The sequence below is a fragment of the Erpetoichthys calabaricus genome, chromosome 2 (assembly GCF_900747795.2).
Source record: "Erpetoichthys calabaricus chromosome 2, fErpCal1.3, whole genome shotgun sequence".
In the NCBI taxonomy this organism is placed as follows: domain Eukaryota; kingdom Metazoa; phylum Chordata; class Cladistia; order Polypteriformes; family Polypteridae; genus Erpetoichthys; species Erpetoichthys calabaricus.
The window spans coordinates 94,808,353-94,832,725 of NC_041395.2; the positions used below are offsets into that span (position 1 = coordinate 94,808,353).

General features: G+C 36.0%; 1 protein-coding gene across 1 annotated transcript in view; it reads right to left on the bottom strand.

Annotated features, from left to right (window-relative positions):
• Positions 1-2,986: 2,986 nt before the first annotated feature.
• pitx3 (paired-like homeodomain 3) overlaps positions 2,987-24,373 on the bottom strand; it is a 68,335-nt gene continuing 46,948 nt past the window's right edge. Inside the window, exon 4 of the mRNA XM_028794163.2 lies at positions 2,987-5,507. Coding sequence (XP_028649996.1) covers positions 4,944-5,507 — 564 coding nt within the window. The 3' untranslated portion in view covers positions 2,987-4,943. The remainder of the gene's footprint in view (positions 5,508-24,373) is intronic.

Sequence of the window (24,373 nt, forward strand, 5' to 3'; positions counted from 1 at the left end):
ACAGCTTCAATTTGTGTCCTCATGTTCTTGCTGAGGAACTTATTTTAAAGGAACACCACAAGAAACACACCATACTAATTCCCTTTATCATTTCAAACACTTTGATCATTGCACATTGCAGTTTTGATTTACTTAACTAAAAATGATCAGTTCCTTCAATGTTTCGTTATAGCTTATAGCCTGTAGTAAAGGAATCAGTCTACTTACTACAGTAGTCTCTGACTTCCTTTAGTTCTATGTTTTTTTGTAATACTGAGCCAAAACTGCACACAGTATTCACAAGTGCGTTGTACAGCTTAAAACCACAACCTCCCTTATCTTGTAGTCTACACCTCATGCTATGTAAACTAACAGCCTATTGACCTTTTTAATCACTTCTGTACACTGTTTGGGTAGAGATACTGATGAGTCCACAACAACACCTAGGTCCTTTCATAAGGTGTGCTTTAAAGTTTCTGATATACATTTCATATATATATATATGTATATATATTTCAGAACATCAACTGTGTATTCAAATCTAATATTTTAACCTCCCATATGTATTCTTCTACATATATCCATCCATCCATCCATTATCCAACTCGCTATATCCTAACTACAGGGTCACAGGGGTCTGCTGGAGCCAATCCCAGCCAACACAGGGTGCAAGGCAGGAAACAAACCTCAGGCAGAGTGCACACATACACACACACACACACACGCACACACACCAAGCACACACTAGGGCCAATTTAGAATCGCCAATGCAACTAACCTGCATGTCTTTGGACTGTGGGAGGAAACCCACGCAGACAAGGGGAGAACATGCAAACTCCACACAGGGAGGACCTGGGAAGCGAACCCAGGTCTCCTAATTGCGAGGCAGCAGCAATACCACTGCGCCACCCTCTTCTACATATATTTACATAAAATTCAATCTTCCACAACTTTGCCAAAGTCTAACTTCTGTTTAGGTCCGTCTGTAATTACCAGCTTATCTGCTATTCCACCTAGTTTGTCACCATCTGCAAGCATAACTAGTCTGTTACTCATATTCTTATCAGATTGTTCAGTTATATAACATCACATAATCCTGAAAAATGTACTTGTACCATAAACTTTTGCTACAGGTGTTGAAGCTGATTTTGCACCAATCTATATGCTGTGCCTTGAACTCCCACTTGTTTTAGTGTGAACACTAGCCTGTCTCTAAATCAAGACAGGCAATATTACACGTATCAGTTTGATTATATGCCTTTACTGCTTCCTCATAGAATTCTAGTGTATTAGTAAAACACTCTGTAATGTTTAAAAAACTATTTTGACTTTTTATTAATATCGCTGAACTTGATATGTGTTGCTCAATTTATTTCCTTCAAAATGGTATCAAGTACTTCACTCATGACATAACTTAGTCTTTCCGGCAGATCAGCTTAATCTCCTTTTTTACGAGACAGTATTTCATATTTCCTCAAGGTGTGCAGTGATTTCTGAAAAATACTGTATATGTGCTTACTAACTGCCTTAAAAACTCTAGGATACATCTTACCTGGCCCTGGTAATTGGTTTTACTTAAATTAATTTAGTGTAGTACTTTTCTATCTGTTACAAATTACTACTGATGGGAGGTTATCAACCTTTTCAAAGTGAAAACTTCACAACCATAAGAATTCAGAGTATGTTTTATTTAATAATCTAAAGCTCCTCATTGATTTAGTCTTTGACGACTAAAAAATTTTGAAAATATCTTTGGATCAGCTTTTGTATCTCTCACAATGTTTTCTCCAACTGTTCTTTAGCTTTCCTAATATGTTTTCAATAGTTCCTCTTATAAATACTACAGTTAGTGTGGGAGTTGTCTTGTTCACATTTTATAGTTATTTTTTTCTTTTACAATTTCATTTTTTGCCCCACATTTGTATTTCTGTAATGTAATAATAATACCTCTACATTTTAGAATGAAATTGTCCAGCATTTTGTGTAAAATGTTTTTAAACATGTTCCACTGATTCTTAACAGTCCCCACACTTAATGTTTCATCCAGTTGATCTTTGCCAAATCTGGTCAACAGTTACCTTGGTAAAATTAAATTTAACCATTTTTCTTTTGAATAGGAATTCTGTCAAAACACTGAGAAATGTTTTATTTTATTTTTTTCTAAACAATGGTTTATTATTTTTAAAGGCAAAAAAGAAAAGAGGGACAACCAGATAAGGAAAGCTCAATATCAAAAAGAGAATAAATTCCTGAACCCACCCCGTGCTCGAAAAAAATGCTAGTCACATACAGTACCTTACAAATCCCAATTACATCAAAATAAGAAATGTCTAATAAATGTAACACCTGTTTCTAAAGATGATGCCGGGGATGAAGAAGACAAATTTATATGAGCTGCTGAAATTTCTAAAAGAAATAAGTTGTAAAATAAGTTCCTGCATTAATTTATCAGACGTTAGTCTTGCTTTTCCCAGCCTAACGCCAGTAGGTTCTTAGCAGCTAAATGAATTACCTTCTGATTATCCCTCCCTAACGGTTTGATCAGCTCTACCTTTGAATTCCATCCTGATTATTACATAATAAAAAATCCAGGCAGGCGATTCCTCTTAATGGAGTTTTGACATACTACATCACATATTGCTAAATATGTCTATGAACAATGAGTACATCAACGATTTTGAATTTCAGGTCACAAAAATCACAGCCTAATTCTTCTTCTTAGGTGTAAACTGATAGATACTTAGCCATATTCATCGCTCGGTCACAGCTCATACACTGACAGCCAGATCAGCAGCAGCAGGGTGCCAAACCACTGGACTACGGCTGACAATGTTGTAAAGTCTCAATGAGCCACCACACAAAAATAGTTTAGAAACAAAACAGTGTGAAAACATTTTAAAGGGCGTTCATATCTTACACTCCTCGGTATCGTTTGAAGACACCACATTTAGGTGAGAGCTTTATTTTATTATAACAAATATACCAAAAAGCAGTCAAAAGACAAGAACATTTTTTAAATTTTATTTTAAAATGAAAATGACAAAAATGGCCACCTGGTCTCATTGTTACACAGATCCATGATTTAGTTTTAAGGGCATGCTCATTAGATTGGGAATTTCATATATATATATATATATATATATATATATATATATATATATATATATATATATATATATATATAACCCAATCAAAAGTAATATATTATGCATTCCAACCAGCATTACAGCATCATTTTAACATTGTCTCTCTTCATTTGTAGACAAGATCATATTAAACAGCATCTCTTCCTCATGAGAGTTAACTCAACATAACATAAACTGCAACTTCTTTGGACACGATGATAAAATAAAAGTCTTAATAATTTTGATGTTTTTAAGGATAACTTGACACAAAAACAAAAACAGCCCACTAACACCCTACTCTTACCTGGCTAACCCAACGTAATTTGTAAAACTGATAATTTTATTGTATTATTGTACTGTTATTATCGTATAATATTTTAAAAGAGGTGATGATGCTTTTCAGTACAAAATGAGCCCCCTTTGACTGCAAAGTGCTTTGAGGTTAATCAGGATTAAAAGTGCTGTAAATACATTGCCATTAATACTTCTGCATTTAAGAAACATAACACTCTGGCAACTGTCTCCTGGACCCTGACACATAAAAAATAAAATAAATACACAATATAAAGTAAATCCTTTTGCTGACAGCGCCATTTAAGTAAACTCGTTAAATCTGTTCATGAATTCTGATACTCTTTGGTCAGATTTCTGGTACATTCTTTCAATCACCTCCTGAACCGCTTGTCCTCGTGAGGTCTGCATGATCTCTCCACAACTTGCACCATCAGTCCCAAATTTTCAAATATAATATTAATGCCATTGGATTTTTTAATAACATTTTGAAACCTGGCTCTGTGCACATAATTTAATTATGACAAAGATGCCTTAGACAAGAAACACACACAAATGGTTAATACTGTGTTTAAATATGTACAGAATACTGAATGCTGTGACATTGTTGCTTAAAATTACAAAGATAAAGCTCTGCTGTCATTCTGATGGCACCATGTTTCTTTACCTTTATGTTAATAACATGTAAAATGTTGTTCATGTATATATTTATAAGTCAATATTTCTACAAAAGTTATACTAGAGAATTAAATAAACTGGAAATATGGATGGCTGTTTTGAATGCTTATCTAATGGAAGGTAATAGTGCATGTCTGTAGGATCTGGTTTATTGTTTTCAATCTAAATATCATATATATTACAATAATTTTAATGTAGCAACATTTTGACTTTCCCTTCATTTTCTAAAAAACTGCTATTAAAAGTGGGGTTTTACTTGTAAAAGTGCAGCCATTTGACACCTAATTGGCTGAGCATGCCCACTGACAATGGAGATCATTCAATAAACAGCAAAGCTTTGACCAATATTAGTAAAGGAATTCATAACAAAATTTTTAATTCCTAAGATGTACTTAGAGTACAACTGACCTAGGTTCTGCTCTCGAAGAACATGCGTATTCATCTTCAAAGTACTACTTTTAGATTATTTCACATACAAAACAAAATAGTCAGATATTTACACCCTATAGCCCATAATACAACAGGTCCCCAAAAAGTTGCAATGGCCATGTGTACTTTCTTGTATGCCAACAACAGAACTGTAGAATTATCATCTGCAGGACTACCATGCCGTCAAATATTTGGTGAATCAATAGACCATGATTTAAAATATGTTATGCAGAACGTAATGCAATCCTGAAAGCAGTGTCAGCCGGTTTGCTGGTCTGAGATCCAATATGTACTGTTATCAAAGGAATTGGTTACAACATTTTCGTAAAAGAACAATGAATATGGTCCAATTCAAAAGAAGCTTATTCCTGCTGACAGTACAAGGGGCATACATGAAAAGTCACTTGGTGTCTGATAGGACAGTCTTTCTGAGAGTGACCTTTATACAGGTCTCTCCACAGCATACTGGCAAGGACTCAGGTTGGTTGCAGGATTCTGGACTGAAGGATAGGCAAAATTGGCATGCTGCTTAGCCTTAAGTCTGAGACTGGCCAGACTTGAGTTGCAAGTGTCTCTATACATGTAGGGGCTAGCAGTAGTAGCATATGGGCAGGCACTGGCAGAGACAGCAGAGTTTAAAGTGGGACTATTCAGGTTATTGAGATTACTGAGGTTATTGAGACCAGAACCAGGAACCCCAGTAACTGCAGAGGGCACCATTGAAGAGGCCATGTTCATAGAAGAAATAGAACTGGAAGGTGAAAACATTGGCTGTGTAGATAGTGGACTCACATTCATGGAGTTGAAGAATGGAAAGCTCTTAGCAGACAAAGGACTTGTTGCTAGACTCTTTGTTGCCCAGTTATTATAAGAGTAGCCTGAGTACATGTCATCATATGGCTGCATTAGTCCATTAAATTGAGCTCCGAAACCATTTTTACAGAGTTCAGCCTGTTGATTTCTTTCCCTCTTCCTCCACTTGGCTCTGCGATTCTTAAACCATACCTATAATGAATAAGAAACACACAATTTAAAAATACTATAACAAGAATATGTGGTGTAACTAGAATTTGATGGGGCCTAGTGCAAGAAATAAATTAGGCCCCATGTGAAATTAAATTAAATCCAATGACAAAATGTCCATCAATGAAATGCATCAAACATATAAGATACATAAAATATCAACAGTCATAATAAAGTTTTATGGACTTGTGGGAATGATAACACCATAAACCTTTTCATTCTGATATCAAGTAGGAAAATATGTTAATCATAAACCTTTGTGAAACAACAGCCATGCAATTATCGCGGCCCCCTCTGCAACTGCTGACCATGCATATTCAGAAATTTAAGAAAACTTCTCAGAGACCGAAGGATGACCACTTTTCCTTGTAATTAAGCATTACTTACGACCGTACTTATTCATTATTCATTATTCATTCATTACTGATAGGCAAGAGTTTGTTAGTCTTGGCAACAGCAGATCCAACTCCGTGCCAGTCACACAAGGAGTCCCTCAGGGCTCTGTCCTTGGTCCTCTGCTTTTCTGTATTTATATGCTTCCCCTTGGCCATATTATCCGTAGTTATGGATTGGGTTATCATTTTTATGCAGATGATACCCAGCTCTACTTCAATGTTAAAAGTGGAACTTCATCAGAGCTTTCTCAGCTCACAACCTGCCTTAGTGAAATTAAAACCTGGATGGAGCAGAACTCTTTAAAATTAAATTGCAATAAAACTGAACTCCTGCAAATTGGGACTAAAATGCAACTTAATAAAATGAGCTCCTTCCCAGTCTATCTTGGCAGTGATCTCATCAGTCCTGTCTCTACTGTAAAAAATCTTGGTGTCATTTTTGATTCCTCCCTCACTTATTCCGCCCACATAAATCACATTAAGAAACTTTCTTACTTTCACCTCCGTAACATATCCCGTGTTCGCTCCTTCCTCTCCTTCTCTAATGCTGAGAAACTTGTCCATGCTTTTATCACATCCCGCATCGATTATTGTAATTCCCTACTGGCAGGTGCCCCTTCTAATCTTATATCACAGCTCCAGCTTATTCAAAACTCAGCTGCAAGAGTCCTTACTCGAACCAGCAGCAGCGAGCACATCACACCCATCCTGCTCCGTCTCCACTGGCTCCCTGTGTCCTACAGAATCGAATATAAAATCCTACTAATAACCTACAAAGCTTTAAATAACCTCGCACCAAACTACATCAGTGACCTCCTCCATCACTATGTGCCTGCCCGCCCACTAAGGTCCTCTGATTCTGGTAATCTTGTTGTGCCCCTCATTAATCTACACTCCATGGGTGACAGGGCCTTCAGCTGTATAGCGCCCAGACTCTGGAATGACCTACCGAAATTAATCAGGTCAGCTGACTCCATGAATTCTTTTAAAAAACAATTCAAAACTCATCTGTTCAGGAAGGCTTTTAGCTCTACTTGACTTTATTACCTTTCTCTCAGTTTACTTCTCTGTCAAGATGCTAATGTAACCTGTGTGTGTGTTAGACCATCAATTATGTTGTCTGGTTTTTTTTTTCAGAATTTACTGTCTTAATCTTCTTTATTTATTTATCTGGTTTGTACAATGCTATATACTGTATATTCTGCCGTTCTTTATTATATTCTGTAAGTGCCTTGAGCATGGGAAAGGCGCTATATAAATAAAATGTATTATTATTATTTGCTTACTGAAGAAAAGCAAGTAGCCCAGATGCTGGCACTGACTACACTGTTCCTCAAGTAGAGTTAGACAAACCAAAACTTGATAGAAAGTGTACCATGCTCAGGCACTGACTAGTGCCCCCATTTTGAGCTGGCACTAGCCTTTTATGATTATTTTGCTTTTTGAATTTTAATAATAATAATAATTCTTTACATTTATATATTTTGGTATCTAGTCTCTATTTTAGATGTTTTTTACTATAGATTTGTGATACCTGAGATGGAAATGGCACGATCAATAGATAAGTTTAACAGGACAAGGAAATGAAAGGCAAATCAAAAACAGGCAGGGGTTCGTTACCAAAAGATCAAATAAACCAAATTCGACAAGATCCAAAAAATGTATCGAAAGATCAAAACAAACGTCAGAATCTTCAATCTCTCAAAAATACCCTCGGTATAATAATGCACCGCTACATTGTTTATTTATTTACTAACTTGGATGCCAGTGGTACCATACCCATGGAATACCATTTTTGCCAAAATGAAATAAATAAAAGGGCAATTATGAAACGAATAATCATCTTATTATAATATATACAGTATAAATGAGTCCATAGATTGTAAAAATGTATAATTAAATAAATGTCATCTAAATATTATTTAGATGATTACATCTTGCCTGAAGAAGGGGCCTGAGTTGCCTCGAAAGCTTGCATATTGTAATCTTTCTAGTTAGCCAATAAAAGGTGTCATTTTGCTTGGCTTTTCTCTACATTTATAATGGCTAACACGGTACAACACCCTAGTACTACTAAATATTATGAAATACAATGTCATTATTTTATCATTATTACACCTTTTATTTCAAAATGGTCCATTTTTATTGCACAAAGCAAATTTTCCGAACAGCTCTTCTAAAGCCAGCACTATTTATTTCACAATGCCTCTTTTCCTGATGATTTCATCACTTGTGAATCAAGACCAATGGGCTGAGCCTTTTCCTATTGGTAAATCCTTTGCTGTTGATTATTTTTGTCTGATAATAACTGGTATATCTGATGGACCTTTCCTTCACTTTGTCTGTCTGTCTCTCTTTCACTATCTCCAATTCAGTAAGAACAACCCACTACCACTACTCCTGCAAAAAGCTATTTATCCTCTCTCTGAAAATCTCTACCTTTCATCTTAAATGTTCTCTTGGCTTAAAGAATGCAAGGGCTCCCTCCCTGTCCCCTCCTAAATGGTTACTGTCACCCAACAATTTAGCACTACCAATCTAAAGAGTAGTCTGTCGGCCACAATATGATGCTGTTTTAAGACGAATTGATGATACATTGGGAGTGCTCGGATATGCTTTACTAAACATTCACACTGATGAAGTGCTGAGTGCTGTGCCCAAACAGAGGGTCATCTGAAAGCTTGTCACCTTCATGGGCATTTTCTGTGTGGAGATGGTCAGTCTTAAACTAAGAGCATCTTTATTAATGTCAACATTTTGAACAGCACCTCTCTGTCTGAGCATTTCCAGCATATCGACAATTCATCTCAAAAGATTTATTTCTGTTCAAACTAACCATCCCAACTTTTGACTTCCTTCTTGTGTCCTCCAGTTGATATGCAGTAAGCAGTAATGCTAGGTTTTTTGACAGCCTACAATCGGGGGAATGTAATCAACAGCAAAGGATTAACCAATAGAAACAGGCTCAGACAGGCGCTCTTTGCTTTTGATTGGCAAGTGACAGTTAAAGTTCAGGACACTTTTTCAATAGCCATTCATTCAAACACAGGAAGTCCACAGGGGTGCGTCTTATCACCATTACTGTTTACTCTGTACACAAGTGACCTGAGACAGAACAGTGACCACTGCTCCATTATTAAGTATGCGGATGACACCATGATCATAGGATGCATATCTGGGGAGGATGAAAGCCACTATCTAAATCAGGTGGACTGTATGGTAAACTGGTGCAATAAAAACTCTCTCACTCTGAATGTAAAAAAGACCAAAGAAATGATATTTGATTTTAAGAGACAGAAATCTGTATGTTCACCTATTATAGTTCTGGGAGAGGAGGTAGAAATAGTGAATGAATATAAATACTTAGGAACTTACCTAGATAACAATCTTAACTGGAATACAAATACAAAAAAATTATTTTCTAAATGCAACCAGCGCTTATTTCTCCTCCATAAACTCAAACTATTTAAAGTAGATAAGGACCTCATGTTGTCCTTCTATCGTAGTATGATCCAGTCCGTGATCACTTTCAGTTTCATTGCCTGGTTTAATAGTCTGACAAACCAAAACTCAAAAAAGCTCCAGCAGATTACGAAGTATGCAGCTAAAGTTATTGGGGCTGATGTAGATGATTTGACTAGTGTGTGTCAGAGGGCAATGCTAAAGAAACTGGAAATCATCTCAACTGATGACAGACATCCATTACATGTACAACTAAACTTCAGTAAATCAGGAAGGATAGTTTCTTTGAAAACCCACACAAATCGCTCCAGAAACTCCTTTCTTCCTAGTGCCATACGACTTTTCAATAAGAAATATCGGAGATAATGTTTAAGGTTTTGATATATATCCTGTAACCTTTTTTTTTTTTTTTTTTTGGTGTAAATATGTTTTATCTAACTGCCTTACCTTAACCTTTCTTATTTCTATTTGTCTGTTTTATTTCATTCTGTCTGTTACCTGTTATTAGATGCAAATGAGAAGGCAAATTTCATGTTTTCCAGTGTAAACATGACTAAGTAAAGAAACCTAACCTATTCTGAAATAAAACATATCAAGGCATTAAAAGATTCATTTCACGATTTACCAATCAGAAACTTTGCATTATGAAATATAATCAGCCTTTAAAAATAAGGCCATTTTAAAATTAAATCTGTAATGAATATAAAATAATGACATTGTAATTCATAATAATTAGATGACTTTTTTAATTATGTGGTTTTTCATAATTTATTGACTCATTTATATATATTGTTGTACTTTTGCATGTGATTATTTATATCATAATTGCTGTTTTATTTATTTCATTTTGGTACTAATGGCATTCTATACATGCCACCATATTAAATACCAGTTGTACAAAAATGACATGCTTTGCATATTGGCAGTTACAAAGTAATAGGAAGCCATCATCATAGACAAGGTCACAAGAAAAAACAAAATGCCAAAGAATGCAAACCAAAACAGTCAACAAAATGGTGACAGGGTAATTTAATCAAAACAACATTAAAAAATAATATCAAGAGTAAAACCCAAATAGAAATGTAAAAATCCTACAAAAAGGATTCTGCATGGAATTAAAATTACTATCATGACAAGTTTAACACTGTGCTTTGAGTTTTGGTGCTTTAGGTTTCTTGCCATTAGTTGTGTTTTGGAGCTCTGTTTCATTTTAACTAAATAATCACGTAGGTAAGCATTAAGATTTGAAAATTGTATTTAACTTTTCTCTTGCTCTTTTATTATGAAAACGAATACTCCACTCAAAAATTATTTTTTACGTGGTGAGGCACAAAAATAACCGGACTCGGCTTGGGGCTTTCCTAGAAAACTGTCTGTAGGTCAACCGAACGTGAATCATAGAACTATATCCCCTCATACATGCCCTCTCTAGGTATATCCTGTGAATAGCCCAGTCAGTATTTGCACAACAATCACTGCACAAGTTGCCGCCATAATGTCGGGTGAAAAAATCGAACAGCGAATTACATTTCTCATGAAACTGAATAAAACAGCCACAGAAACTTAATGAAATGATAACAACAGTGTACAGTGATAACAGTTTGTCTCGCAAACAAGTTTTTGAGTAGCACAAACATTTCAAGGAAGGACAAGAAAATATGGAAGACGTTCAACACCCAGATCAAGATGGGGGTAGGTGCTTCACCAAGACAACGCTCCCGCGCACAATGCTTTTTCTGTAAAGCAGTTTTTGACTGACAAAAACATTCCGGTCTTCGATCATCCTCCCTATTTGCCCGATTTAGCTCCCTGTGACTTTTATTAGTTCCCGAAAATCAAAAGTGACCTGAAGGGAACACATTTTTCTTCAGTGGATGCAGTGAAGACAGAAACGGCAAGCCTGTTGAATGGCCTCAAGCAAGAAGACTTCCAGCACTGTTTCAATCAATGGAAGATACGTATGGAGCGGTGTAGAGATCGGGAGGGCGAGTATATCGAAGATGACAATGTTTAGAATGCTGTAATTCATCAATAAATATTTTTTTACCAATCCGGTTATTTTTGTGTCTCGCCTCATATACTTTACTTACCCCATGTGGTTTATAGTGTTGGTGGAGAAAGATTTTCAATCTCACGTGTTCATTCACGACGGACATAAAAAAAAAGTTTCTGATAGAACAGATGTCTGCAGTGACCAAATTAAACAACAACCAACAATAGCAAAACAGCCATGAAAAAATCTCATATTATTCGTGTTGCATAATCTACATGTGAATCATCTAGCTGCATGCTCTCGAACACATGTATTTTTACCAAAAAAGTTTTAAAAACAGTAAGTCACAAAACAGAGAGCTCTCAGATGTGAGCAAGAATTTGAACTGTAGACCATCTCATGTCACTACATTTATATTCATATCGACAGCTACTGTGCCTCAGCATTATTTAGAAACTGATTCTCTGCCTCAAGTTTATTTCCACCAGAGTAAACTGTTGTGTTCCCCATAATACATTAATAGATTAAGTGGTATTAGAAAACTGACAAGGAAAAGATTATTATTATCATTATACATTTATGGTTTGATGTAATGAGAAGTTAAGCAAAATGACACCTTTTATTGGCTAATTAAAAAGATGACAATATGCAAGCTTTTAAGGCAACTAAGGCCCCTTCTTCAGATCTAAACAACAGCCTCCTTGGAGTGCTCATCTGCTTCGAAAGGATATTGTTGCTTTCATTCCAGATATACAACAGATGTTTCATTGTCTTGTTGGACCAGAAGACAGAAACTTCTTCTGCTTCTTCTGGTGTTGAGACAATGATCCCAGTAAAGAAGTCACTGACTATAAAATGAAAGTGCATATCTTTGAATACAGTCTTTCCCCAGCTACAGCTAGCTATGGCCTTCAAAGTGCTGCACAAGACGAAGAACAGAATTTCAGCACAGATGCAAAGCAGTTTATTGAAACAGACTTTTATCTTGATGATGGGTTGAAGTCATTGCCCACAGCAACTGCTGCCATTGAACGTTTGCGGAGAACAAATTAAATCCTGACTTGCTCTAATCTATGGCTGCATAAACTAGCTTCAAGCAATTGGGAAGCTATGGAAGCTTTTTCAGCTGAGAATCATGCCTGTGCTTGAGGAACCTTTATTTTAGTGCTCATGAGCCACCCATTCGGCACTGTCTTGGGATCAGCTAGAATCTGAAGAAGGATACATTTACGTTCAAGGTATCCACTTAAAGTAGACCTTTCACATTATGTGGAGTTCTATCAGCAGTAAACAACCTGTACGACCCCTTCGGATTTGTAGCTCCATTTGTTTTACAACTGAAGTTTCACTTCAGGATCTCACAGCTGACTGGAACACAATTCAACCTCTAGGAGAGTTTGACTGCAAGGACCTCTGTAGACATCAATGAAGACAAGTTCAAATCCTTGCTGATAACCCTTGGGACAATAGTGGCAAACAATATTTGGCTACTCTTCAGACACAAAAGAAGTGGCAATCTGATAAACCAACCATAATGCCAGGTATGTTTGTGCTTGTTAAGAGCTTACAAACCAAAGGCAGTAAGTGTCTTATGGGACATGTTAAAAGAGTGTTTCCTAGTAAAGACGGAAAAGTCAGAATCAAAGTTCTAATAGAAGAAGGGTGTAAAACTTGATTATGATCCAGTAAATAAAACCATGCTGTTTTTACTTCCTGTGAACTAAACAATATTAAAATTAGACTGTGGTATCTAGCGATATCGGAAATGAAGTGTTTTGTTAGTTAATTTTTGTGTTCAGAAGACTGTCATCTATTGGTGTTCTGTTAACTTCTGTGTTTAGAATAATGCCACCTGTTGGTCTACTGTGGTACTGCAGTGTATTTAAATATGTAAATAGTCCTTTTACTGAAGATCAGATGGTGTAACTGGCAGAAGGAAGCACAGTTGTGTTTAAACAACTGAATCCTCCTAAATCTGTTTTCTGTTGAGGCCTCTCAAAGCATAATTGGTATGTTTAAAATTCTTTATGTACGTATTGATAGTAAGGAACAATATTCCTTGTATTAGAGCAGTTTAACTCTTATATTTAGAGTTGTGCTTTTAGTATGATTCTGAGATGTGCTGGATGCCCTCTAGCAATTAAAAGGTACTGTCAGCAGCAATAATATTAATCTCTTTTATGCATTAATTTTTTTTTCTACAGATTAATACTTTTATATTGTTTTAGCAAATTTCTACGTTGTGGTAAAGGGGGAATGAGGTTAAGCTGCCTGTCAAATTCTATAAAGGGTATAAAGAGGACAGAATATACTAGTTGTTAGGGATTTGTTAGGACCATTTTGACTTTGCTTTTTTTAAATTAATGAATATTATAATTTGTTAGTTTTGCTTTTAATATATATATCATTATTTGGCTGACATTATCACATCATTGATTTGTTTGCTAGATTTTCTATGGACATGCTCATTTTGTATGCTTGAATGCTATGATGCTGATTGTGGATTGTGGAACTATTGCCATATTTCACCACTATTTTTTGTTTTCCATTTAGATTTTAAATAGAAGAGAACTCATTTATGTTGGTGGTTGTTTATACTGACAACTATTTCAATGTAATAAAACTATTTTGTACTGTCTTTTATGTCATGTTTTTTTTCTGCCAACACTGCCATTACTTGTTTAGTCTCTTTAGTTACAACCCAGTGGCACTTGTGCGTGATGTCCCTTAAGTGACAAAATAAAAGGTCACCCTTACATCCTGTCACATTCATGGTAATGGATAACCTAACATTTTGCTTGCATTTATTTTTTATTTCAATTTTCTGGTTAAAGACTCTTGGCTACATTATTTTTCCACTCTGATTAACGTTTTTGGGATAGATGACAGTTTCTTTTGAATCATTGGTTATGATCTATGTCTTTTCTTCCAGTACATTTTCCTTTCCTCCCATGCTGGTTCTTTATTTCACATAACAGAGTCTACATGTTTGCTAGACATGTGATGCACATGTTATATGACTTATGATACCATAACATTTAAGATGGCTGAATTTGTAGGAAGTAAAAGCTTAGACAAATTAGTTTGTAACTACAAAAACTATTTAGGGAATGTTATTCTGAATAAGAATTCTTGATGGACTTAAACTAAATATTTTGTCTAGCATTTTAGTGTTTATAATAATAAAACTCGAATGGCTTGTGTAACAGACCCTTGCTTCTACTTTGACAATTTTTGGTTAATTCCAAAATAACAGACAACTTCTCATCTCTGCCGCTCCCGAGATTTAGTTAAGTTTGGATGGAAATTTTTTCAATCCAATTTGAAGTTTATATTAATGAAGTAAAACATACTGAAACATCAATGGATTTAGGTTAACCAGTGATTTAGGCAAGCAAACACATTAGATGACTTTGAAAAAGCCTGTGTTTCTGATGTGGTGGTCACTTAGAAGTTGCGTGTCTAAGATTACAGGAAAATTCAAAGAGCTCACAGGTCATGTGAGACAAAGTGTATGTACTTTATTTGTTCACAAGAAAGTTGCTAAAAAAACAATAATTATTGAAGCTTTTGTTCATACTAGTTTATCAGTTTAACTTTAGTGGAAATGTTTAATTTACACGTGTCACATGCACGGGTATGTCACTAGCCTTACCAGGATTTATTTACAGGGAACAATGGTTTTTTGCTTACAGAGTGACTTACTGTTTTGTACTTTCCTTGAAGTGGAACTGTGAGACTGCTTAAAACCTCCTTCGTATTCCACCCCTTCCAAACTTCAGAGCCAAAACAAACAATGCAGTGGTATTACAGAGATTGGCAAGTCTCAAAGGCACACTGGTGTCCCTGACACAAGCCTCTTTTTTCTTCCCCTACCTTTATCTTTGCCCACCAACAATGCATGAAGAACCCAACTTATGACTTCCTTTTTCTTATTTTTACACTATAGTTCACACCAAATAAAAGATAAGCATTTGGGTAATTGACGGGGGTACAGGTTTAATTGAAAGGGCCACATTGACTCTTTCCCTCATCGCAGAAATTATCATTCCTCTTTGCTGAATCACCAGTCCACAAGCAAATTTTGAGAAATGCATATCTTAAAAATGCATAATCAAAATTTTGATTGGATCAAAAGAGAGTTAACCCTTTGGGGTGGTGGGGAGGGTCTAGCTGTTTCAAGAACTGTCTTTTAAAGCTCTCAAAGCCACACTGTAGTCATTTTTGCTCAGTGTTTTTTTAGTAAAGACAAGTAATTAAAATTACATCCACAAACTACTTAATACTAGTTAATACTGTACTATTGATTTGCTTCCTGAGACATCTTTTCCTAAGGGAAGACTATATGTACTATATAGAAATCAAAGTAAAATATATTTAAGAAAATGTAGCTAATAGCTTTATGCAACCATCAACAGTTTGACTGGCATAGTGCACATAGTATTATCATAATTAGAAAGAAGATGAATGAAAAACCCCTGTCAATACAGCTTTGAGTCATTGAGACTATCTGGTGGTGCCATATGGATTATCAAACATTAGTAGTATTTCAGTCTGTTTGCTAAGGATGATTTTTTTATGATATCTAAGATGTTGATATTCTAGTATATAAAGATGAAAAACATACTTTTTCCTTGTATGTGAACTTACAAGATCATACAAGAATGATAGTAAAGTCTAAGATATATTAATAACAAATTGGAAAAGTGCAAATTTCACACAACCTTTTTTGAGGATATAATAAATCTAACAGGAAACCCCAGCATGGAAGTGACTACAATGTGAGGAGTTTTAAATTGGCCATCACCTAATTCTGTAAAACTGGTGCAATGATTTACCATTTATGAGCGATGACCGATTATAAATTTTTGTTCCATAATATCTCCAGCCACTTTATTAAGAAAGAAAATGCAGCCTTGAATCAGCTACAAATGTTTTAACTGCGACACTAGTATTACGTCATCCAGATAATTCACTCCAGTTTGAAATGGATGTATTTGCATGAAATGATGGGGTGGATGCAGTTAATTCTTGAAGATTCCCAGAAGCAAGGTAGACTAAGTTAAACAGAAGAGAATTATCATGATGGTGATCACTGATGAGCAGAACAGTGGAGTTTGGCTTCACACAGTTTCACAAAACTGCCCCTGAAATTAATTTTGAATGTGATTTGCAATTGCAAAATATATAACTTATTACAGTTACTTTTTTTTGTTTTTTGTTTTGGCCTTTTAGTAATTGTATTGCACTTCATATATCTATACTAATAAAAGGCAAAGCCCTCACTCACTGACTCACTCATCACTAATTCTCCAACTTCCCGTGTAGGTAGAAGGCTGAAATTTGGCAGGCTCATTCCTTACAGCTTACTTACAAAAGTTAAGCAGGTTTCATTTCGAAATTCTATGCGTAACGGTCATAATGGTCGACAACGTCCACCATGTTAAACTTTCTTATTTATGGCCCCATCTTCACGAAATTTGGTAGGCGGATGCCCTGTGCTAACCGAAACCAATGTACGTACTTATTTTGGTGGTATGACGCCACTGTCAGCCGCCATATTGAACTTTCCAACGGTCTTTGTTACTTATGGGCCCATCTTCAAGAAATTTGGTACGCGGGTTCCCAACGCTAACTGAATCCTACTTACGTACATATATACGTCCATAGCCTGCAGCTCGGTCACCATGTGAGGCACCGTTGGGTCCCCCATCCCCACGCCTCCCACGTAATTGGCTGCCTGCCTATATAAGGCCGTCCATCGCTCCAGTCTCTTCATTTCCTTCCTTGCTTCGCCACGGTATTCACGTCTCCCTGCTGATAACTGCAGCCTTTTTATTTAATCCACGGCTTCTCCGCTGTTTTATTGTTCGTTTATTACGATTATAGTTATTGTGTAGGTATTTTAGACTTAGTTTACATTGTTCAGGTACCCATTTCCTTTAATGTTCCAACCGTACCCCCATTAACATGTCTATCGAGGTGATCACCATCGATCAAAGAACTGTCACTTACCGAGTGGTTTCCATGCCCGGAGATGGCACCTGCCTTTTCCATTCTCTGTGTTACATATTGCATGGCCATATCGGGCTCACTCTTGATATTTGGAAAAACATTGTGTCTTATGTATTGAAAGACTGGGACAGGTTCAAGGTGTGGACTGATGACGGTACAGGAGATAATTATACTACAAAGGAGCACTATAAGAGTGAAATGCTTAAGCCCTTCACCTATGGTTCTGCATGTGAGTTGATGGCTGCCGCTGAATTGTTCGGTTGTCGCTTTCAAGTGTACCGAAATGGCCAAATATTTTACACCTTTGGACAACCACCAATGCCTCTTACAAAGCCTTCTTCAAAATGTTTACCCAATCTACGAAATCTCCACGAAAACGACGTGTCATGGTTGAGGGAGAGAGCTATCCTGACACCAAGAAATGACATGACTATGACTATAAACCACATTTTACTTCAAGAACTACCTTCACAACCGAAAACATATCAGTCTGTGGATTCAGTTGTAGAAGTGGAAGACGCGGTGCACTATCCGGTAGAGTTTCTCCACACTCTGAATCCTCCAGGCACTCCTGAGCATAATCTAATTTTGAAGGTTGGGGCACCAATAATGTTACTGAGAAACTTACAGCCACGAAACTTTGTAACGGCACAAGACTTCAGGTCACGTGTCTGCAAAAGAACCTAATAGAGGCAACTATTTTTACTGGCAGTGGCTCAGGGGAGAGAGATTTTATTCCTCACATCCCCGTTATACCCTCTGATCTTACATTTCAATTCAAACGCCTCCAATTTCCAGTAAGGCTCTGCTTCGCAATGACAATTAATAAGTCTCAGGGACAGACCCTACAAAAGATTGGCATTGATTTGAGGCAAGATTGCTTTTCACATGGCCAACTATACGTTGCATGCTCAAGAATAAGCTCAGCACACAGCTTAGTCATATTACAACCGGAGGGCCGAACTGACAACGTGGTATACAAAGAGATCCTTAACAAATAATTATTGGTATATTTTTCCTCAGTTTAAAAAGGTTTACTTTTCTTCTTAATAAAAATTTTAAGGCAGTACTTCGCCACTGCAAAGCGTGGGTATTTTGCTAGTATGACAATAAACTTGACTTGACTTGAGTATGCTCTCAATGCACCAGCATCTTGCATTCAACCTACTGCAAACAGTATAGGCCCTGACCCCCCCACTATATGGGAAAATTAAGTCCATACAATTATTACATTCTATATGATTAATTGTATGTTTGTGTGTTTGCTGCTGCCAAATAGATCATTAGAATACTTTTAAGTTTTGCCAAATTTTAAGTTTCAGTCAAAATGAACCAAAAAGAAAACAGTTCCCATTAGAATTGATTTTATGAATACAAATTAGAAAAGATAATGTCCATAGCACATATCCTTATATTCACTAATAACTTTCCACCATTGGGAGTATTTTCCACTTAACCATACTCTTTGTTTCTGGCCTATTAAAAATTATAAATAGAATTACTATATGGTACAGAACTACATCAAAAGTTTTTTGATACATGAAATTAATAGTAAACTATGTTACATGGTTTGCTATTGTGAAAAAAACGTCTAGCTTCTTCTTAAAAGTTCTTACTAGCTGTTATTTTGAAGTTTATTTTTATAAATTCTCATTTAAATGGGGCAGTGTGGTAGCACAGAGGTTACATTGTTGCCTCACAGTTCCAGAGTGATGGTTTGAACCCCACCCCAGATACTTTCTGAATAATATTTGTACTTTCTCTTCTGTCTATGTGTATTTTTCCTCTGGGTATTCTAGATTTCCTCTTCACTAGTCCCATATGATTGTGTGTGAATATGCTCTGATTTCTGTTTTCTTTTGTAAATATGCAAAACATTTTCTATGATAATCTGGGGACTACATGGATTTTGTGTTACATGTTATGTTTAAATTTTGTGTTTCTGTACAAGTTGTAGCCAATGCATACCGTACAACTGTAAAGCAGCTATTATATTTATTTCTATTGTTCATTCTAGGGCGGCACATTGGCGCAGTGAGTAGCGCTGCTGCCTCGCAATTAGGAGACCTGGGTTCGCTTCCCGGGTCCTCCCTGCGTGGAGTTTGCATGTTCTCTCCGTGTCTGTGTGGGTTTCTTCCGGGTGCTCCCGTTTCCTCCCACAGTCCAAAGACATGCAGGTTAGTTGCATTGGCGATTCTAAATTGCCCTAGTGTGTGTGCATACACACCCTGCAGTGGGCTGGCGCCCTGCCCAGGGTTTGTTTTCTGCCTTGCGCCCTGTGTTGGCTGGGATTGGCTCCAGCAGACCCCCGTGATCCTGTAGTTAGGATATAGCGGGTTGGATGATGGATGGATGGATGGATGTTCATTCTAGGGGATAAAAACTTAAGGCAAATGAATATGAAAATTAAATATTCTGTATGCTAATTTTAAAAAATGGTGTGCATTTCCCCTTACGTATACTTTGTAGTTATTTTTTATATATATATATATGTTTATATAAAACAAAAATGTAAATCAATATGCTACTTCATTATATGACATGCACACAGCATTGTACATAATTAAAATAGTTAATGTCTAAGAATATTTCTGAAAAATATGTGATGATATTACAAATTAGTTTCTGGTCAGCAGTAATCCCTCCAAAAAATACTTTCTGACTCCCCTACAGTAAGAAGCACCAGTGTGTTTTCACATGAGCCATCTGACTCTATGCTGCATCTGCTGCAAGCGGCAGGTTTGAGAACTACACTTCTCAAATCTCACTTTAAGTAACTTTCCCAAAAATATAGAAAGTGACTTTTATATTGAGTATGAGCGGGTATTTCTTTTTATTTCAGCAGTAGATATTACTGGTTGGCTGTTCTCCTTTAACTCCTAAAATACAGAAAATACTTCTCAGGTCTTTAAGTACCTGCCTTCATAAACTAGTTCTTACTAAGCAAGGGAAAAGACAACATGCTGAAAATAATTTAAGAACAGTCCTTTAAAAAAAAAAAGATTTTAAATAAGTTGTTAAAAGAGACACAAACAATAGAACTAAAATTCTGAAAGATTTTTAAACAACAAAGAATTTAAAAGAATGGTGCTCCTGGCCTCTTTTAGTAGGGGATAATGACATCTGTTATATCACATGCTGGCAAATGTGCTCACATCCACTACAAGTAATGATGTAATGGCCATCTTGAAAATGTAGGAAATGTTTTTCTCTATGCCAGCTGCACAACACAAGTGTGAAAAATAAGGAAATACATTTTAAAAGTACCTTAAAAAATGCTGCATCACACTGATCTGGCTGTAGAACTTGACAGCCACCATACTTATGTAGCTATTCAGTGCTGGATAACATAACATTTTTGCTCCTGTTTAATAATCTGAACAAGCAGAAATGTGATTTGATTCCGTTCTGCCCTACGCAGGCAAAGCTAAGTTCTCACTACAAGCACCAATCCAACAGTATATTATTTTTCAACTTTGATAAGTTACTAGAAAAATCTTTGACTTAAATATATTTTATTGTTCATTGCAAACACAAAAATGTTAACACCACACTATTTAAATGAGAGATCCTGTTGAAAATGGATGTAGTCAAAGGGATCCAAAAGTCTCCCTCAAGCAGCGTTGTCATCTTTTGCGCCTAAATATAATGGGGAGGTGACGGAGAGAGTTGTTGGGAACGCACTCTTGAAGCACTCAAGTATAAAAATTCCAAGTACAAAAATGTATTTTTTCCCTATTCAAGCAGTTTTCATATAAACATACAGTTTATATAATTAGAACATTAATTGTGCCCATCTCTAGTAATTTTCTGTATTTTTGTATTTTCTTCATTATACAAATCAATAATTTCATATGTAAAATACTGGAGTAAGTAATTAAAAACCTAAAACCTTTGTGCATGAATTTTATTCTTCCCTAATGTTATAAACATGTATTGTCACAGTTAGGGATGTCACAAAAAAATAATATTTTGGTACAAAGTCAATTCCAAAGTTCTAAAAGCATAATGGTACTAGCTTTTTTGCAATATCAGTATTACCAATAAAATCTGTATCATATTCTGGCGTAATTGTGTGATTGCAGATAGATTAATTATTTCATGAGGCACAGTGACACATGAGAAAACTGTAAAACCTCATATGAAAATGACTCACAGTGGTTATGATACAGCAGCGCATCAACACATGTCGGTAAGAAAAACAGCAAAAGTCATGTCAGGAAGAACTGAGACAGAGGAATTAAAGCGAGTGTGATTGCAGGAATCACACTTCTTATAAAAAAGGCAAGACACACACACGTATGGGCTCTTGTTACTGCCACTTTTATCTCAATATTAAGTTAGTTCTTTGTGCATGCTTTAGGAGCGAAATAGTATCACTGATTAGATGAGGTGTAATCGTATAACTTGTGTTGTTGCGCATTTGTAAAAGGACACGAAAAGATAATAAGAGTAATTGCTTCTAATAAGAGTCCTACACATGAAAAGAAGCTTCAAATTCATTCTGATTGTAATGGGCACTTCTACAGAAGCCCATCAGTCCATGAACTTGCCGTTTTCTAACAGACATATACAGATCAGGGTCACAGGACCTTACACGCATCCACAATTATGCACAGAGATCTATGAAATATGAGAGAACTGGCAGTGCTAACAACAGCTGTAGCAGAATTTAAACAAAGTCCCTTTTAGGCCTGACCATACCAGCGATGACAAAAGCAGCTCCATGTTAATGTTGTTAATAACAAAATAAAATTTAATTAGTGTTTCAATGCTTCTAAGGACAGGGGGCATCTTCCTATTAATACAACATGTATCCTGTTAGCAGAAATACATGATTGCTTCAAACACTGACTTTGTGTCATTCATTAGTCTTTTGAAAGCAAACTACCGTTCATTAGTATGACCCATAAGTGAAAGCACACGTCATATATTTAAAGGGTATGTAGAAGAAAGCAATGCCGTCTCAAAGTTATTGGTTTATTGAGTACAGATAATGGCAACTCAGGTAAATTTCAAATTAAAGGTTTGTACATAATTTGTACGCAAGCATAAGCAATGGCTAAGTGTCAACACTCACATATGAAATCTTGAAAACAGCAAAACAAAGGCATTTTAACAGGAGTTCTGAAATAAAGAATTAATGTAAAACTAACAAGTTTGATTTCACACAAGAAGCTTTAAAGTTGGGATAACTAAAAAAAAAGGAGGGACGGAACTGGAAAATGAAAGCCCCAGGAGTTTGTTTGTGTTATTTAAAATCTGAATTAGTTGGACTCATCTGTTAAATATTATTCTATAGTAGTATATTTGTAATCACCTAATGATGCAAATAAAAATCTTACAATAGCAAATGTTACAAGCTTAACAGCATGGTTCTTTGACAAACCAGATTTTAAAAGCATGTTGTTACAGAAACAGCTTTAATGAGTTTACTTAAATGGGATTATCCTGGATTATCTTAGAATTCACTAATTCAACAGTACATATATAGTGATAATTGAATTTTAAATTTTATTATGGATATTTAAGCAGTATTTTTAAGCTATGTCAGAGAATAAATTTAAAATGACCAAATGCTATGATATATCAGGTAGTTCATGGCATATCACTCTTAATAAACCCTATGATGATTTCCCACCAAGATTAAAACTCCTAATTTGTTGGGGGGGGGGGTTGTCCCTACCTCTGCCACACATTAACGTTCAAGTGGTTATGTTGTATTTTGATATTTATGAATGCCAATTATAGTTTACTTAAGTGACAGTTAGGTAACTACTTAATAGATATAACAGATACAGGTATACCAGTATTTTAAATGCTATCTTTCAAAAAAAATCACACACTCTAATGTCTCCCTAACTACAGAAGGGAACAGCAAAATGATAATCTAATTAAAAAGAAGATTAAGTTGAAGCAAAATCAACATGGCAGACTGAGCTATGCTGTGAAAGGCAAGCCCATCCAATAACTCTGTGTTGATTCTGTGTTGAGCTCCACAAGCTCAATACAAAGCCAGTGATGTCTCTAATTTGCTCTTCTCTGGTGATTTATATGAAAACACCTGCATTGTTACATGCTGCAAGTTTTTCAAAGCTCCCACATGAAAGAGTACATTTCACTATTGAAAGATACAGAAACATGATTGATCACTTTTAAGTGCATTTGATATGTGCCATGTATTCTTTTACTGACGCAGTGAGAAGTCAATTGAAAACACAAGGCCATGTGTTGGCCCTTGCAAAATGTACCAAAGACAATGGTGACTACCTGATACTGAAATGTATTTAAGCAGACCTCATTCTAAGATTCATGGGTCGCAGGGGCAGATTATTGTGGTGAAATGCAAACTAGCGATTTTATTTCTCCCCACGCTTTCTTGCTCATGCGATATTTACGCTCTATAATCATAAAAATGCTCAAAAGAACTATTCTCATCTCTTTACTTCCTGCTCTTCTCCTGCTTGAGTGATGGCTCAGTGGCTAAGGATCTGCACTGGTATCTGGAAGGTTGCTGGTTCAAATCCTGTTACTGGCAGAAGAGATCCAACTCTGTAAGGCTCTTAACCTGAAAATTTCTCCATAGGGTGATCTGCAGTATATGTTCCCTAATGTAGGTGTTATTTGATTTTACAAAACTCAATGATATAAGCGTTATCACAACAATAATCTTTAGTCTGAATGATTTAATACTGTGCGGTGGGTTGGCACCCTGCCTGGAATTGGTTCCTGCCTTGTGCCCTGTGTTGGCTGGGATTGGCTCCAGCAGACCCCTGTGACCCTGTGTTTGGATTCAGCGGGTTGGAAAATGGATGGATGGATGGATTTAATACTGAATATTTGGTAAATTTGTTATCATTTATCTATTTATATATGCCAATCTGGAGGTGCTGTTGATATGTTTTATGATAAACTACAAAATCAGAATAAATGAGGGTCTTCTAGCCATTTAAATTACCTATTATTTGTTACATCATTATAAT